Here is an 18,712-nt window from a genome sequence, read left to right as displayed (position 1 = left end):
CCAAGAGTTCTTTTTCTTTATTTTATTAGTTCTTGTCATTTACTTTCTTGCTATTTCCTTTTCTTGCCAAATACCAAATCAAACACCCTTGCCCCCTTCATAGCCAATAATTAAGCACTTCATTGCAATTCCTTGTGAGACGACCCGAGATTTGAATACTTCGGTTAATTCTTATTGGGGTTTATACATGTGACAACCAATTATTAAAATTTGATTTGAAGATCGATTATCGGTTTGGACTATGCTCACAACGAAATTATTTGGTTAAATTCCGAACCGATATAAATCCTCTTTATCAATTTTTTGGCGCCGTTGTCGAGAAATTGCAATGGTGTTATGTTATTGGCTATTGTATATATGTTGATATTGTGAATTTGCTTCTTTGCTAGTTTTTGCTTGTTTTAGGAGTTAGTTTTTATTAGTTCTTATTAGTATTTGTTTTTATTTTCTCTTGTCACTATGAATTCTCATCACTTTGGTTATGAGTTTGGTTACAATTATGTTGTAAGGAATGGAAGCTTCAATGAGGATGTGTATCAAGGGTGGAACAATCAAAGATGGGAGGAATCTCAAGGGATTGATAAACTTTCTTGGCAACAACCTCCTCCGGTCTCTTTTAGGTATAATCCCACTCCTAATGCATATCAATCTAGTGTGTGTGGTGATCTTCATTGTGGTTGTCAACAACCACCACCATATGCCTATGAACCACATCTTCAACATAATTTTGAACCACCATACTCACAAGTCTTATATTACCAAACACCTCCATATGACCCTAATCCTTATCCACCATACCAACCACCTTATGAACCATATGTAGAACCACAACAATTCCAACACAATTACTCCCAAGAACCATCTCTATATATACAATCTCCATACCCTTACCAAGAGGAACCACCTTTCAATTATGAACCTTTTCTCCCAAACAATGAATCCTCTCTTCCCACATCACCTCCAATAGATAAATTTCTCCATGCCTTCATGCTAGAACAACAAAGAGACATTAGCTCTTACATCCAAAGGCAAGAAGAGACACAAAAGGAGTTCAAGAAGCTAGAAGTCATGATTGCTACTATGGCAGAAGCCGTTAGCAACATGGTCTCCTCCCTCCTAAGCATATATGATCAAGGCACTCCCATTATTGAATGTGGAGAAGCAATTAAGGAGCATAGTGAGGAAATGAATTTGGAGCTTCAAGGTGGAGAAGAGGAGTTGAAGCAAGAATTGTCACAAGGGGAGGAAGTTGAGACAATTGAGTCGGAAGAAGTGGTTGAAGACCTAGGAGATGTTGTAAGTCCATGGAATGTAAAATTAGAGAGCCCTCTTCCAAGAAGCTTGATATTGATGTTGAGGAGGGTGTACAACCTCCAAGGCATATCATGGTTGAAGACTTTGAAGAGGTTGATCAAGGGATGGATTCAATCATTGATGAGTTTCTATTTACAATTGAATCCTTTCCCATTAGACTTGACATAGAGATTAAAGAAGAAGATACCCCACCTCCCATGCCCTTGGTCAGCAATGAAGAATTGTACAACCTCCTTTTACTGAATCAGAAACATGTTCATACTTCTTGGGGACGGAATCTTCATATATTAGAGTCATGGTGGGAGCAACATATAAAACATTTTCAGAACTCATAACAGTTGAAGAAAGAATTGAAATGTTGTCGAAAGTTGGAAAACTACCCATTGGCAATGATGATAACCATGTCAAAAAGAGTTTTCATTCAAAGAAGAAAGATAAATATGTGAATTTTGTGAAACACCAATCCCCTATTATCTCCGAAAGTTTGACAATTTCTCCGAGGCCTTTAGTAGTTTCTTATCAAAGTCTTATACCATATTTTCTTCCATATCAAACACTTACTTTTAGAAATACCTCACACCATCAAGTCAACAATGTTCAACCACATCAATTCTATGCCTAAACTTGACCTCCATACAACTCATATCCTCCTCACTTTCCAATCCAAACACAACATAGACCAAGCTTTCAGTACCAAAGCATCGTGCACTACAACAAATTCGAAAAACCTAAAAAATAGACTCTTGATCCCTGATTTCTAAGGCACAAAATTATACAACAAGACAACAATAGCAACAAGAAGTTGCAGGAATAAACATTTTAGAAATCATATTTTCAAAAAGTTAAAAAAATTATAAACAGCCCTTGACAATTATCTCAAAAGATAATGAGGTCCTCAATAAAAAAATATCTTTTTTCGGCCCTTGATCTTTATTTCTGTGAGACTGGTTAGCCCATCTGTCAATATTCTCTCTATATTAATAGAATAAGCTTACATGACATATTAAATAGTTGATTTGTCTCTTAAGAACAAATTAAGATTGACAAATTCTTTTTTGTTGGAATCTCATTATCTTTTAGGGATAACTGTTAGAGTCGTTTAATTTTTTATTTATTTTTTGTTACTTTTTCAAATACATTGATTAAATTTATTAGTGACTTTTAAATTGTTTTTACTTATAAAAAAATTAATAGAGGATATATTAGTGATTGACATAAGCATATTTTAAAAAGAGATCATTAACAGAAGGGCTAACCAGTTTCACGAAATTAAATATCAAGGACCGAAATAGATATTTTTTATTAGGGGCCTTATAGTCTTTTAAAGAAATTATAAGGGATTGGAATGAGTATTCACTCTTTTAAAAATAATATTCTTAAAAATAATTTTTAAAATCAAAATCATACCGTAACTGTCAATATGCAATAAATCTATAGTAGCATGCAAGAAAAGCAATTAAGAAACAAGAAGAATTGAAAATTGATAGAGGAAAAACACTAACTTTAACGATCAGGAAGGCACTACAAATGTAATTTCAAAAAAAGGTGACACAAAAAATTTATAGAAAGACTTGAACGATCAAGTGATTTTCAATGAATAACTAAATTTTTAAGGAAAGGGGAGTTTGGAGAAAACAATTTTAGAGAAAATAGTAGAGTTTTTGCACGAAGAAGAAATAAAAAAAATAAGGAAGAAGAAGAAAAGTCAAGCTTTTATAGTTATAAATAAGAATAAAAAGGTAAAATTACTATGCATTAAATGCTGCACAGTTACCGAGAAGACCAAAAGATACATAAACGGTTATAGAAGTGCAAAATGTCACATCAATTCAAAATCATATCGAATCAACCGATCTTTTAAGATAAAATCACGTCGAGAAACCGACTTGCATAATGACTAGATTATACCTAATCATATGACTTGTTCAATATGCCAACGTCAAATACAATTTGTCTATCTTATTACTCGAGTCCGACTTATCTAACTCAACTTTGAGTAGGGGTATTGTTCATAACCTAGCTTGAAAAGAGAACCAGCTTCAAAATGAATAAGGCCCAATCTACAAAGAATTTAGGTCCACTATACCAAATATGCCCGACCTGATGAAGCTTGGATCCTTTAGCCACGACCCAACCTTACTTGTACATCAAGGTCTTAGCTGTACCAACATGCATCCGTACAAATTAGCCTATTATTTCAAATAAGGAATTTCAACAACCCCTACACAAAAGAGGGAAGTAACCACCCATGGTTATAGGCTGATAAGTTATAAAAAGATAGTAAGGCTATCACTCCTACTGTATAAATATTCCATCATACACAGGTATTTTTGAATTCTAATTTATAAAATTTATCTAAAAATTCTTACTAACTTAAACATCAAAATCTCTTGCAGATACCATTTTTCATCCTCACTTAAAGACTTCAAGCGACTTTATCTCATTAGGTGAAGACATCGAAATTTTTATCAAAAAGAGATTGAATCTCAGGTTCAAACCCAAATCTCATCAATTTCAGATGATCCTCAAAACAAAAAGGTTACCTAAAGGTTATAGTGCTAATAAGGGTTGTAATGTGTAAATATTTCTACTGCTTTTCATTAGAAGTTATTTTTTAAGTTTATGATTTATTTTATTTAAATTTTAAATAATGTTGTGAATGATTGTTAATTTGTTATTAATTATATGAATTCAATAGAGGTATAGCCATAACGGTTTTAGGTTGTCCTCTGTTAATCTAGACATTTTTTATAACGGTGCTTATAAATTTTCTATTAAGAGATCTTAATTCCATGAAAAAAAGAGTTTGATTGAAATCTGTAATTAGACCATGCAAGTTGCAAGCTGGTTAATAGAAGCAATATTTTTCTCGAACGCCATCAAGAAATGAACTTCTATTATAGATCGTCGTTCCTAATTGGAAATTCGGAGGCTATTCCATGTTTAACATATAAAAGAATTCAATTTTTATTTTGGTCTTTGAGATTTATGTAATTATTCATTTTGATTTATAAAATTCATAATTTTTTATAATGATATCGCATATATAGGTTGGGGCACCATTTTAGTCCTTCAACCTTTTTTGGTAATGAATCAACGAACGAAATATTCAGGTAGGTGGCAAAATCTTGCCATGATGATGCTACAACAGCTAGCCGTGACAATATTTATTTTTGGACACAATGTAACCTTTAAAACTCTAATTTATTTTTATTATTTATAGGGGTTCCAATCTTTTTTATCTTCCTCCTTCCTTCTTCTTGTCTTTTTTATTTTCTTTTTCTTCTTTCACAAATTTAAATTCAAAAGACCCATTTTATAAAACTTAAAAAGAAAAAAAAAAAAGAATATCTGGATAAATTTATGAACAAAATATGGCACAGAAGGTTTGCAACAAAAAGCTGTTACAGAAAAGCTATTTCAAGCCTAATTTGGAGTCCAACATAAATATTTCATTCTTTCTTTATCTCTTGTTTTTTTTTTTTTATCAATTTGCATGATATGTAAGAGTGGTAATATGCACTTTGTCTACAAATACTTAACTTACTTAACTTGATCTAATTTAGTCGGGTAAGATTGCCAATTCAATCCACAGTGAATAGAGACAAATACTTAACTTGACTTAATTTAGTCAGATAGGATTGTCACTTCAATTCACAGTGAATAGAGTAGGGTGCAGATAGGAATTTCGTACGGGTTGAATAGGGTGTAGATTAAATCTCAACTCTACTCGATCAACTCACACCCTATGTATGTATATGTTATATACTTATATAAAAATATATTTCAAATAGATGTTGAACTAAAGACCTCTCACACAGTCTTACTAAATGCAAGATTCTTCATTAATTAATAATTTAATATTTTTTTAAATAAAAATTAGTTCTATTTTAAATTATCATTAAGTTATATAATAATATTGTATCTTTTTGTAATTTGTAGATAGGATCGGATATCCACAAACTAAGAACGGATAAAGTTAAAGTTGGGATATCATAAACTCACGGATAAAATAAAATTGAGTTTATATAAAAATTTTAACTTAGAATTAAGGTTAGATCCAAACTCTACTCCACCTTACTTCCTACCACCCCTAATGATATGGGAGTACGAAAATAAAACGTGTTGGGCAACATGCGAATGAGTTCACATTCGATGGGATAGTTTAATTAATGAGGTGAGGGTGTGATGGACAAGCAATGCAATCAAGTGGGAAGTAACTGAATCCTCACCACCACGTAGCATCGCATTTGACCATCAATATCTACTAAATCAGCAATATTTGCAATGAATCTTTGAATGGAATGAAAATTTAAATTTGTGGAAAAAGAAGAAAAAGAATATAAGAAAAAGAGGATGAAAAGACTGGCACTCAGATAAATAATGAGAATAAATTAGAGTTTTAGGAACTACACTGGATTCAAAAACAAATCTTACCGCATCAGTTAGTCGTTGTAGTGTTCACCGTGGCAAGATTTCGCTACCTCAGTATTTCGTTCACCGACTCAACACCATAAAGAATTGAGAAACTAAAATAATGTCCGGACGTGTATCTAGGGCACCACTATAAGGTATTTTGAATTCCGGGAACTAAAATGGATAATGACGTTAATTTCAAAAACCAAAATGGAAATTTAATCCATATCAAACAGAGTGGGAAGGCCAATCACAATTTTAAGGGTAATATGAAACAAAGTATGCATGGAATTAGAAGGGGGGGGGGTGAAAACATTTGAATCCAACATCAATAGACAACAGTGACACCTCAATGTGTCACACTAGATGGCTTAATGATATGATATTTGACTAACCCTTATTTAGTTCAAACTTCAAAAGTACTAGTCCTTTTCTTGAGGTTGTAATACTACATCCAACAATTATGAGATATGCCTATTTGGGTGCTGCTGTACTCATAAGCTCAATTTCACTCTCTCGATTTATAGTGTAATTTTTACCCTCATTGAAACTGGTGTGAATAGCTTTCAACTTTATATATAGTTTTCCTAAAGTAATGTGGAAAGGCAAAAGTTTCCGTGAGTCAAAACACACAGCTTTGTTTGTGCTCAATGACAGGTTCGATTGGAGTTGTTTTATATGGAGACAAGCCAAAATAAGGCCATTTTTTTAACCTTTCAGAGTAGGAACAAAAATCTCCATCGTCAAATACAAGTCGTTTTTACTTGGAAGTGGCAATGAAAATCATGATAGTTAGTAGTATAATATTTGCATTAGTTTTTCATGCTAGTGAGTGATTATTGATCCTTGATCATGGGAAAACTCTAAAATCCAAAAAACAGAAAGCACAGAAAGAAAGAAAGTTGAGAGGAGAAGATCCTTTTATTTTTTCATTGGTCAATTAATTTTGCTGTGTTTTCATGAAAGATAAATCTTAAGATGCCACTTTACCCCCCCCCCCCCCCTCCCCCCCTTTTTTCTGTATGGAAACTTCCCCTTCCATTCAATTGTGGAAAATTTTTATGCACTTTCACTTTCATGTTAGAGAGAGAAAGGTAGGACTGTGTAATAAAAGAGAAAACAATAGATGAAACAAAAAAAGCACTTAAGCTAGTCTGCAAAAGAGGCATAGAACTTTAGGCCACTGTGCAATCTACAGAGGAGTTTATATGCCAGTCACAACAACAACAAAAAGAAAGAACAGGTATGTTCAAGAAGTAAAATCTAAAATAATAGACATGTGATTCGGAAGAATGACATGCGCACCCAATTCCATACATCATTTTTAACTGGGATCAGACTTGTCAAGAGCTGAAACCAAAGGCAACATCAAGTACAAAACAGGCTAAGTTAGAAAATGGGCATGAATAGAAGAAACAAAAAACAATGACACTATAGAGAGAGACACATTACTGTTGTAATTCAGGAGCTTCTCAATGAGGTCAACATGCGTCATAAGCATACGCCTACAACAATAACGAACCAGCCCCAAAGCATCCAGCGCATCTCTGCAATCCGTGATGTTAAGGCAACCCTATTAGACCTAACTAATCAACTAAAATACCATCAGCAGTTAAGGAAAACTGAAAAAGCAATACCAGATTTCACATATTGAACATAGGAAAATGCATGTTGAATTGAAAAGGTTAAAATAATGTACAACAATCAAATAGCTTCTGAATAGACCATAACTAATCAGGATTTGTTTACCATCCATCCTAAACCATTGACTACTCATACTACCGTTTTGCCAAGCATGTTAGATCCAATAAATTAATAACTAATTAGATAGACAAACAAGTGAAACAACCCTTCAGCCGTTCAAGTCACCACAAAAAATAAAATAAAATCAATCTTTCTATCTAACTCGGCTCAGCATATGCAAGTATGTAATTAGTAACCCCACATTCAAATTTTAGCAATGAATAACATAGCAATACAAAATCAATAACAGGATTATAAGATGTAACATATTACATATATAATAAGGCAGTCGCAACAGTAATAAAATATACAGGCTATAAACCCTAACCGAAGAAAACTAGGAATTGAAAGTATGAAGAAAGAGGGCAAAACTGACCCTTCAGAGTAATCTGACTGAAGAAGGTCCAAATATGCATCCCATTTGTTTCCGATAACCTATAAACAAAAATTGAGCACCAATTATCCAAAGACTTATTAAATAAACCCTGAAAGCGTGAAAAAGAAAGAACAATAGTGTGTTGAAATGCAAGGAAGAAGAGAAAATCACCTTTCCACAGGTGAAGCAACGGACTGGGATAATCATCTTGCTCCTTCTCTGCACACTCTGGAAGCTTCTCTAAGAGGCAGCTTCTTGTTTGAACTTAAAAGTAAATCATCAACCAAAGTTTCATAATCGCATGAATAAAAAATCATAACTAAAGCTAACTCTAATAACCAACAAGAAGAACAATTAACACAGCAGTGACAACACAACATAGCGGCAACAATGAGCAACACAGCAAGGGATTAAAAAAGGAGCAGAGGGCCTACCGGAACGGAGGCGACGCCGGCGACCGGAAGGAGACGACGACAGCGAAGGGGAATGCGTTGCGTAGGACGAAGGGAAGAAGGAACCGCTACTGGGAGAAGAGGGTAGGATTTAGGGTTCTCGTCGGTCTTATTTTGCTTGGTTTTTCTTTTCTAAACCCGAAACCCCGTTGCTTTGCTCACAGTAAGGGGTGTTCAATATTTCAATACCCGACTCTACTCGGTTCCAAAGTATATTTTATTAGATTTGGATTTGTTTTTGAAGAGTGTTTGGCCAACTTTTTGTAATTTGTAGTTATTGCTAGTATTTTTAATGGTGTAGGATTACTTTTTTTTGTTGGTTAAGTGTCGATTAAATTTTAATAAAAGTGTTGATTTTAAGATTTTTTTATTTTCTTATTTAGGATTATTTTTTGATTGAGATTGTGTCATGTTTTAGATGATTCAGTTTGGTTTAAAGTTTTATTTTATAATTAAAATATATATTTTACAGCAAAATTAATAATAAAATATTATATCTTTATATTTTAGTTAATATTTTTATTCTAAAATAATTTATTTTAGAGTTAAATGCTTTTTTTGTTTTTAACGTCTGAGATCAAAATCAAAATCGTTTCTGACTTTTTATTATTAAAATCATTCTTAACGTTATAAAATGTTATAAAATCATCATTTTCTACTTCAATTTTAATTTTTTTTTACTAAATTATCCTTAATAATTAATAAAAATAATATTAAAATCAAAAACAAAACAATCCCCTCCTCCCAGATATCTTTTCACCTTCTTTCCTCCCCATCTTCTTCTTCCAACTCCTCCTCCATCCCCTTCCAGAGACTCATTTTTAGCTGAAGATGACCACTTTCCTTCCTCCATGGCCGGATTATCCATTTTTCGGTCACCACTCTCAACTGCCGATGTAGCGGCCTGTCTCACCTTTGCAAGGGACTAATTTGTTCCTCTCCTCTTAGATGTGCTCCGACCCACGACAGATCTAGTTGCTATGTTGTCGATTTGGGTTGCCGGAGACCTAGAACGCCGGGTGGAATTCTCATCGGTGTCACGGCAGCGAGTCTGGTTCCTCGATAATCCGTTCCCCATTTGGTCCCTGCTCTAAACAAGCCTCACTGACCCACCATTCCTCCTCGTTGGAGACTGCTCTGACCTCCTGACTGGAGACTTCCCGACCGTCCTGGCGGCGAAGTCACTGGAAAAGGAGCAATTTTTCTGTATTCTGGCGGGTGATCTGTTTACTATCCTTTGGCGCGTATCTTGTTTGTTGAAGGTTGTGGCGGAGACACTCTCGCTCAAACTGCAAACTTTCTCAGAGAGTTGGGAGATCTCTTGGGGTTTGGTGGTGCCTGTTGTTGCAAATAATGCATCAGTATCGTCGTTCTCGTAATTCTTCATCATGTTGGTGTTCTTTGTATGGAAGGTTTTGGGTTCGTGGGGTTGTTGGGGTTGGAATTTGGAGAAGGTGGGTGGTGGGTTCCATTTGGGCGTCTCTGAGAGGACTTCTTTAGTGTTGGGGAGTTCCGAAGAGGGAAAGGAGGAAGGAGATGGGGAGGGAAGAAAGTGAAGAGATAGGGGGTGGGTGGGTTAGGGGAAGGGGTGTTTTGTTTTTATTTTTTAATATTATTTTTATTAATTATTAAGGGTAATTTAGTAAAAAAAATTAAAATTGAAGTAGAAAAGGATGATTTTATTACGTTTTATAACGTTGAGGATGATTTTAATAACAAAAAAAGGTCAGGGACGATTTTGATTTTGGTCTTAGACCTTAGAGATGAAAAAAGTACTTAATCCTTTATTTTATTATAAATATAATATAGTATTTGTTAATTTTTTTAAATTATTAATTTATTCTATAAACTCGAATTTATATATATTAATTTTAAATTAGGTTAATTCAATTTAATAGATTTATTTTAGATTAATTTAGGTTTATGTCAAAATAAATTCAGTTAAATATTATGATTGGATCTAATCAATTGGAATTGATTGAATGGTCAATTAACTCATCCATTTAAATAAATGTCGATATTTCGAAATTTTTTAGTATACATAGTAATTTAATGGCTAAAAATAAATATCAAATACATTGGTTTTGGTCAATTTTATGGATTTACAATTCCAACTATTGATTTAAATCAATTTTTAGAACTCGTAACTCGGTAACTCTATGTACCCTTTATTTAGGGTAAAATGCGATATTAAACCAAATGAAAGAGAAAATTACAAAATTCTACTAAAGACAAAAACGTTATCTGGATTACCCAAAAGCATATTATTATGTAATTCGAATGAGACTCATTCGAATTAGGAAAACTAAGAGTAATTCGAACTAAACCAATTCGAATTAATAGAGAAGCATAATTCGAATTTGCTCAATTCAAATTATGCATGCATGTACTTCTAGGGTAGTTCAAATCAGCTTGATTCAAATTATGCATGCATGTTGTGTTAGAGCAGTTCGAATCAAAGTGTTTCGAATTATTCATGGAAGGTATTACATAGTAATTCGAATTAGGCTCTTTTGAATTATATATATAATTCGAAATTGACTGTTTCAAATTACTAAGCCCCCGACGTGTGTAAATATGGTGTGAACGTGAATTTCTTTCATTAGAGTGAAACACAATGGCTAGTGAAGAGAGTTTTTTAGTGTTGGTGCACTATAGAGGGTCGATTAAGAAAAAAACACATTTTGGTATTAAGTTTACCGATAAGGATCCCCTCAATATTTTTTTGAAACCTACAATGAGCTTCGTTGAGTTCCTGAGTTCTATAATACAGAAACTGGGGTTGCAAGGCATGAAACGGGTTGAGAAGTTATTCTATCACATTCCGATTTCAGTTTTGCGAGATGATGTGAAATACGATTCGTTTGTCATTGAGAGTGATGAAGATTTGGAGGTTTTGTTCCATTGTCGTCGACAGTTTCTTGAGGTCAAGACACCCGAGCTGTTGGCAAAGCTTGTAGATGTGGTCTCTAGCTCGGGTGGTTCGAACCGGAATACCCATACTCCAGCAATGGTAGCCTATTCTAGTTCGAGACCTATTGGTGCATCTTCATCCGTGCCTGTGATTGCACCTCATGAAATTGTGGTTGCCTTCCCGTCTTTCGCAGTTGATCTCAACCGCATTGGTGATAGAGAAGTTGGTATAATTGATACGGCACCGATTTCATTACAGCGTGGGGCACCTAATTCTAAGGGATAGAAAAAAATAACGAAACATCATTATATGTCACACAGCATTGCTAATCTAAGGGATCTTTTAATTATTAGGAGTGGTTGAAATACTCATATCCCCAACCTGTAAGAGATCTATCCTAAGCCTCCAACTCGCAACTCAAGGTCCCTTCTCGCTCGCTGTAGGGTTGTGACCTGATCACCTGCAACCAACACCCAGGTTATCACCAAATGAAGGTAACACCAAATAATAGAATAAAAAATTGAATAGGATAAAATAATAGCATGGGATGAACCTAAAACCTAATAATTGTGACAAATAAAGCATTTGAATATAATAGTACCTTGAGGCCAAAGGCCAGCCGAACGTATTATATCCAGCAGGACTAAATCCAAAAAACCGCCAGAAGATCTATGATTGGAGTCATAGTTGTCAGAACCGAACCGGTGATCGAACCGGTTAGGTCACTGGAGCACTGGGTCATTGGTTCAACCGCTGGGTTACTGGTTAAACCGGTTGATTCGGTCCTATGTAAATAAAAAATAAAAAATAGTCAAAAGTTTAAAATTAAAATTTAAAATACATATTTTTACTAACATTTTAAAATATCAAGTTATTTTAAAATAATATGGAACATGAACAATAAATATTTTATTATTTTTACTCTATCATAAATATTTTTATTTTATTTTTATATTAAAATAACTATTATTTTTAAATTTTAATAATTTATTAATTAGTTTATATCTTTTATACTATTATATACTCCAAGTATTTATTAAAAAATAATATTAATAGATATTATATAATTATAAAAAAATAAGTGAGTTTATAATTATTGTTAAATAAAAATATAATTAATTTAAGAATGAGTAAGTTTATAATTAAAATTAAAATAAATTAAATAAAAGTAAACTATTTGATAGAAGATATCTATATGGACTTTAATTTGCATAAAGTTTAATAGAAAACATAGTGGTTTGGTGGTTGTGGAGCCTTTTTGTTTCCTTGAGGGCAAGGGTTCGAACCCTACCTTAAGCATTTTGGAAATATTTTCTTCCAAACGGTTCAGTCAGACCACCTCACCGGTTCGTATCGGTTCACACCGAGTTTGACCGATTCAATTTCATGTGCGGTTCAAACACTGGACCGGATCGGTATAGAGTCTGATTCACCGGTTTTCTGGTCGAATCGACCGGTCCGGTCCGGTTTTTACAACTATGACTGGAGTAGCTGTAACGGTCTGGTTAACTTGACCACATGTCTGTTCGTCACGCGGCATATGCATCAGTATAACCACGAGAGAGCAGCTAATCCCCAACTGTACCCACCCATGTCCTCAAGTCTGGCTACGTATGGTAGCCACCTAATGTAAATGCGATTATCGGACTTATCATAAAATAACTGAGTCCCCACCAGAATCATGATATAGGCCCGAGCATACCTCCTAACAGTGGGCTCATCGGCACCACCAGGAAGCTCTCCAAATGTCTCCTAGAACCAGCTGCAGTTCACTGCAAACTTCTGGATGCAGTTCGTAGGAGGCAACACACCCAGCAGCTCCTCGAACCACACCCAAGCTGGGCGACCACCCTCGATGTACGTCTGAAAATCTGTCAGGCAACTACTAACATAATGTCCATCGATCGGCAGCCCTAATTGGTACACCACGTCCTACAGTGTAATCGTGCACTCCCCAAATGACATATGAAAGGTGTGCATCTCCGGCCGCCAGCGCTCCACGAATGCACTGACCAGTGGCTCATCCAACCTAAACCAACTCTCGTTCAGCCTTGCAAGATGGTATAACCCGGCCATTTGCAAGTACGGAATGTACCTCTTGTCGAGGTTCATACCCTGCTGCCGTCGCATGCTCGAGATACATCGATGGGGCTACATAAAGAACGTATCAGATTATCTCTTAGCTCGGAACATATTTATACAACATGATTCACTAATGCGCATCTTAATCCAAATAATACAGCTTCTAGTCTAACAAATAATGTTACGGATTAAAATGGAAAATAACATCATATATACATCAAATTGGGGTTAATAAAAAAATATTGTCTTAAAAAAAATTTTCTTAAAAATAGTATAATATTAAAATAAAAATTTCACTTCAATGATTACTATTCATCTTAACAAAGAAAATCTTACTCTAACTTAGTTTCACCCTCTGTTACCCTTACTATTTATACTTTTCTGTTTATTTGTACTCACTAATAAACCAATAATATAACCACTAATATAACAACTCTATCTAACTAAACAACAGTAAATAACAACAACCATTATAACAAACAAAAGGCAAGAATATAAAAACAGCACATTAGATCCTATTTTAAAAGGACAAGTGCGCACTAACCTCTTCATAGATGACACCAGCTATATGAGTGATCCCATCCAAACGATAAAATTGGTCCGGGTTATCCCCCATCAGCTGAATGTGATGTTGAATACTTTGTTGGAGTCATAAGGAAAGAGCTTTCTCTGGGATTTGGTGGGGCAGGGGTTTGGGATTATAGTTTGAATGAGCTCAATTCGAACTTTATTTATAGGGAAAAGCCCTTTACTTTGAATGAGTGGGATTCGAATTACCATGTGCAGCCAAATCCGTGTGTAATTTGAAACAGGCTGTTTCGAATTATTATGTGTGTCAAAATGGTGGGCTAGTTTGAATTAGGCTGATTCGAACTAGTGTGGGTCATGTTTGCATGTAGTTCGAATCAATGTGATTCGAATTACCCCTAGGATTCAATACATGCATAATTCAAATTGGTTCAATTCAAATTACGTTGATCTTTAGTCATTCGAATTTAGGTGATTCAAATTACTGTTAGTTTATGTAATTCGAATGAGTCTCATTCGAATTACATGAAATTGTCCTTCTGATAGATCTTTGTAACATTTTCTCTTTTGGTAGAATTGTGTAATATTTGCCTGGATTTGATTTATATATGTGATTTACCCCTTTATTTATTTAATAAGTTATGTACTATACAATTTCCCACAAAACAATAATTATCAAGTTTCTTAAAAAAATGTTAGACTTAATAAATTTCTGAAAAAATGATACTATTTATTCTTTTGTAGGGTTTATAGAGAGTTTTTAAATTTTAATATGGAGAGAGGGTTGGTGTATAGCATGGTTATGGAGATATATGGTGTTTCATCTGGATAAGAGGGTTGCGCAAGACAAATCGGACCGTCCGATGGGGTACTGTAATCGGACCGTCCAAGTACAGTAATCAGGCGATACAGAAAACAGTGGGTTCAATTTGGGTACTGGCTTCTACGTGGCACGCATGCAGCTGGTCTTTGGTTGGCTTCGTTGCTTCCAATAACCCTTTGGAATGTTACCCCCCTCCCAGTAACCATCATTTTCACTCTCACACACAAATTCCTCTCTGTTTGCTCCCCAACCCCACAACCATCTCCATTTTCGGCTATTGGTGGACCACATAGCAGCAGGAAAAGAATTTGAACACAATGCCAAAAAGACCAAGAATTAAAGAAGTGAATCAACCAAAATTTCACATTATTAATTATCTTGGACATCCAAATTATGTAAGTTTTTATTATCTAATATTTTAATTTAATAAAAATAATAGTGATCATATTAGATTTTAGTAACAATATTATAGTAACACTAATTAAATGTATACGGGTGGTGTGATTATTGTTAAGTTTTAGAAATAGTTAATAGAGTAGAATTAATTAGTTTAAAAGTCTGCGAATAATTTTGATTAATAATATGTTTTGTTTTGGAATGACATGTATGATTATTGATTATTATGTTTTGGATGGAATAAATGAAATCAATTTATTATTATTATTATTATTATTATTATTATTATTATTATTATTATTATTATTATATGTTGGAAGGAAATTTTTGTTAATATATTTTTGTTTTAATTGTATTGTACTAGAAGTAGAAATATGAATTTAGAAGTAGAAGTATGAATTTATGATATTTAAGTTAAGAAAAAAATATGAATTTAATAAATTATTTATAATTATTGATAATTGAACTTAACATAATTTAGTGTAATTTTGACAATAAATTAGTAAAGACCAAACTTAAAATGCAATTTTAATATATTGTTTTATGATTATTATTAATAATAACGTTGGTTTTTAATAATAATAATAATAATAATAATAATAATAATAATAATAATAATAATAATAATAGTGTGAAAGACACTTGTGAACTTATTCTAGTTATGTTATTATATATTATGTTATGTTTTGTAAAGTAAAGAAAATATATATATAAGTTTTTTAAATAATTTATCATTATTGAACTTATTGTGGTTATGCATTTAAAGTTAATTAGTTTTTGTTATAAGTTAATAAATATGAGTGTGAAATATAATTTTACTGGTAATTATAATAGAGATGTGAGCATAATTATGTTATTGTTAATATAATTATATACTGGTAATTATAACGAAAATGTAATATTGTAGGGTTTATGGATGTTGATATGTGATCACTTTATGTTGCTGGATCCGTACAATCAAATTGTTGATGGGCATTTATGGGAGATTAGTTTTTATCATGTTTCTCATATTGGAGTCATCCAATGCCAATCAGCAATTATTAATGCTCTAATCGGGAGATGGCAGCCAAAAACTCACACATTTCATTTTCTGATTGGTGAGTGTGCTGTGACGCTGGAGGATGTGGCGATAATTCTTGGTCTACCGATAAATGGAATTTCGGTTACAGGACTGACCATGAGTAGTTTTGAGACTTTGGAGGCCGAGTGCTTGCACCAGTTTGGGATTGCACCGAGAAAGACAGACTATAGAAGAAGCTTTATAAAATTGACGTGGTTTAGGGGTTTGAAGATCGCATAGTGTTGACTGATGATATTCACATTCAGAGGTAGTAAAGTGTCACATAATGTTGTTATTTAGGACAATTTTGTTTGGAGACAAGTCGGGTGCAGCAGTGCACTGAAAATTTCTGCTTTTGCTCCGTAACTTCGCTGGGATCATACAGTTTAGTTTGGGTTCCGCATGCCTCGCACACTTGTATAGATCATTGTGTAGGGCAACTCGTGTCGACTGCAAGGAGATGGATGGTCCATTGACACTTTTGCTTACTTGGGTTTAGGGGTGCACATGGGGCCGGGTGAAGCCGGGTTCGCGTTGACCCGAACCCGACCCTAAATAATGACCGGGTCTATTTATGAGACCCTTACCCGACCCTAGACCTGATGAAATCGTGTTATTTTCGGGCCACACTAAAGCTGGGTCTAGACCGGGTGAAGTCCGGGTCTTGATCAACTTTATCACGACATCACCAAAAGTTGGATTCTACATCTCTTAAACCTCTAAATTTTGGAAAATAATTATTCTATAACATCACAACATTCACATAATAACACAAGAATCAACCCTTCTTCAAAATTAAAGCATAACCACAATCAATACTAATATTGTCTAATAACACCAAATATTTAAATCAATACAAATAACATAATATTATGCATTCTAAACATAAAATAATAAAATATTAACTTATAGTCTTATAATGACTAATAACCAAAATATTAAGGTTTACAATACTTAAATTCCACATAAGAATAGCCATAATCCAACACTAATAACACAAAATATTAATTGTGTATGATGACCGGGCCACCGTGCCGAGTTCGGGTGACCCGAGTTATGGCCCAGACCTGACCCGAAATAATGACCGGGTCTATTTTTGAGACCCTTACCCGGCCCTAAACCCAGTAAAATCACACCAAATTAGTCCCTAAAGTGTTTGGGACCGGACCGGGTCTTCGAACCGGACCGGGCCATGTGCACCCCTACTTGGGTTTGGATCCGTATACCATTTTTTGCGCCGATTCCCAGCAATCCTCGAGTGTTTTCGATTGCGAACAGGTAAAATGAATTAATATATGCATTGAAAGAAGTACTAGAAATTATATTTTATCTTTTACAAAATAAGTTAAATAAGAGATTTCTAACGGCAAGTGGTGTAACTAGGATCGTGAAAACTATGCTTACCGATACCATTCGCTTGCGCACTACAGGAGGTTGTTGGATGATTTGCAAGAAGGACATGTACAGATCGACTACGTTAATTAAGTTGTATGGATAATTAGGTTGTTGTTACTATTTAGGTTTGACTTTATGGATCGACTATGTTAATTAAAAAGTTGTGACCTATTTTGGTTTTAATTGAGTTGGATACAATATATCAAAATGCCAATGTCATACAGTAATATAAAGTCAAATGAAATGTAACAATAGTAACTCCTACTCTCCGACTGGTCCCGCACTTGGACCACCACTTTGACGACATCTACTATGGTTGTGGCTCTCGGCACCACATTGCTTGCAGTGCCTAGGACCATGTAACATACGAGTGTCCATCTCATTCAAGAAGCGGGTCATCTTAGGCCGATCTTTGGCAACCCATCAGAGGAACGGATTGCCAATGAATCGAGGGCCATGATAAGCAGGCCACGTTGTAGGATTTTTCAGTGGTTTAAACCTAGCCCTGTATACTCTTCAAACTTAGTCCATCTTGTATACGTCATGAACGTACACTTGCTAATCCAACCGCTGATTTGCACAACAAGCAAATACATGTCAACACAGAATTCGGTCAACTTAGAATTTACCACAGTCGCACCGTTGTCGGCGTAAGTCAACTGCATACTCAACCTCATTAGGCATCTCACGTACTTCAAAGACTTATTTTCTCTGTCAAAGCAGCTAACCTGTATGTTTCCCAATGCTCATTGATTTGCATGCAACTTAGAGGTCACCAGCTCAAAGAACACATGTCCAGCATTAATTCGAGCCTCAACCTCGGCTCTTTTTCTAGTGAACAACTCATTCAGTCTGTAAAATGTAACCTTAACAAGCACAGTCACTGGGAGATTGCGTGCCCCTTCAAGATAGAGTTGATGCACTCCACAAGATTGGTGGTCATATGACCCCATAGGTATCCACCATCAAATGCCAAAGGATACTGCTCACGTGTGATCCAGTCAAGCCAGTTGGTGTAAGCCTCACTCCGTTTGCGTAATCGTTGATAGCGCATCTGGTACTCCCAAATCATCCTCGAATATCCTACAATAAAAAACATTCAACTATGAACAACATTCTATTCAATCGTATTTACAATAACAACAGAGTTCATGTTATTCAAACTTACCGATATTGACGATAAACTTCTGTAGATAAGGTGCCTTGAACTTCC

The 18,712-nt window shown here is 34.5% G+C and overlaps 1 protein-coding gene across 3 annotated transcripts; it reads right to left on the bottom strand.

Moving 5' to 3' along the window:
* Positions 1 to 6,857: 6,857 nt before the first annotated feature.
* Positions 6,858 to 9,863, bottom strand: LOC112789935 (DNA-directed RNA polymerase subunit 10-like protein). Of its 3 annotated transcripts, none has more exons than XM_025832107.2 (5): positions 8,284 to 9,863; positions 8,021 to 8,113; positions 7,850 to 7,908; positions 7,183 to 7,277; positions 6,858 to 7,080 (listed from the first exon to the last, which is right to left on the bottom strand). In XM_025832107.2, the coding sequence occupies exons 2-5, from the start codon at positions 8,054 to 8,056 to the stop codon at positions 7,055 to 7,057; spliced, it is 216 nt and encodes a 71-aa protein (XP_025687892.1). In that variant the 5' UTR covers positions 8,057 to 8,113; positions 8,284 to 9,863; the 3' UTR covers positions 6,858 to 7,054. The 3 variants fall into 3 exon arrangements, with proteins under 3 accessions (XP_025687892.1, XP_025687893.1, XP_025687895.1); XM_025832108.3 differs by having other exon boundaries at positions 8,021 to 8,100; positions 8,284 to 8,545; XM_025832110.3 differs by having other exon boundaries at positions 8,021 to 8,103; positions 8,284 to 8,513.
* Positions 9,864 to 18,712: the final 8,849 nt, after the last annotated feature.

This window comes from Arachis hypogaea, chromosome 3 (genome assembly GCF_003086295.3).
Source record: "Arachis hypogaea cultivar Tifrunner chromosome 3, arahy.Tifrunner.gnm2.J5K5, whole genome shotgun sequence".
NCBI lineage: Eukaryota > Viridiplantae > Streptophyta > Magnoliopsida > Fabales > Fabaceae > Arachis > Arachis hypogaea.
The sequence above is the reverse complement of the archived record's forward strand: the minus strand, read 5'-3'. Positions and strand labels throughout refer to the sequence as shown.

Bases quoted from the DNA above. Each gene is read 5' to 3' on its own strand.
- LOC112789935 (XM_025832107.2), bottom strand. From the start codon at position 8,056: ATGATTATCCCAGTCCGTTGCTTCACCTGTGGAAAG. The intron at 7,278-7,849 runs GTCAGTTTTGCC...CACGGATTGCAG, and splicing joins CAGTCAGATTACTCTGAAGG to AGATGCGCTGGATGCTTTGG. The intron at 7,081-7,182 runs GTAATGTGTCTC...CTTTGGTTTCAG, and splicing joins GAAGCTCCTGAATTACAACA to CTCTTGACAAGTCTGATCCC.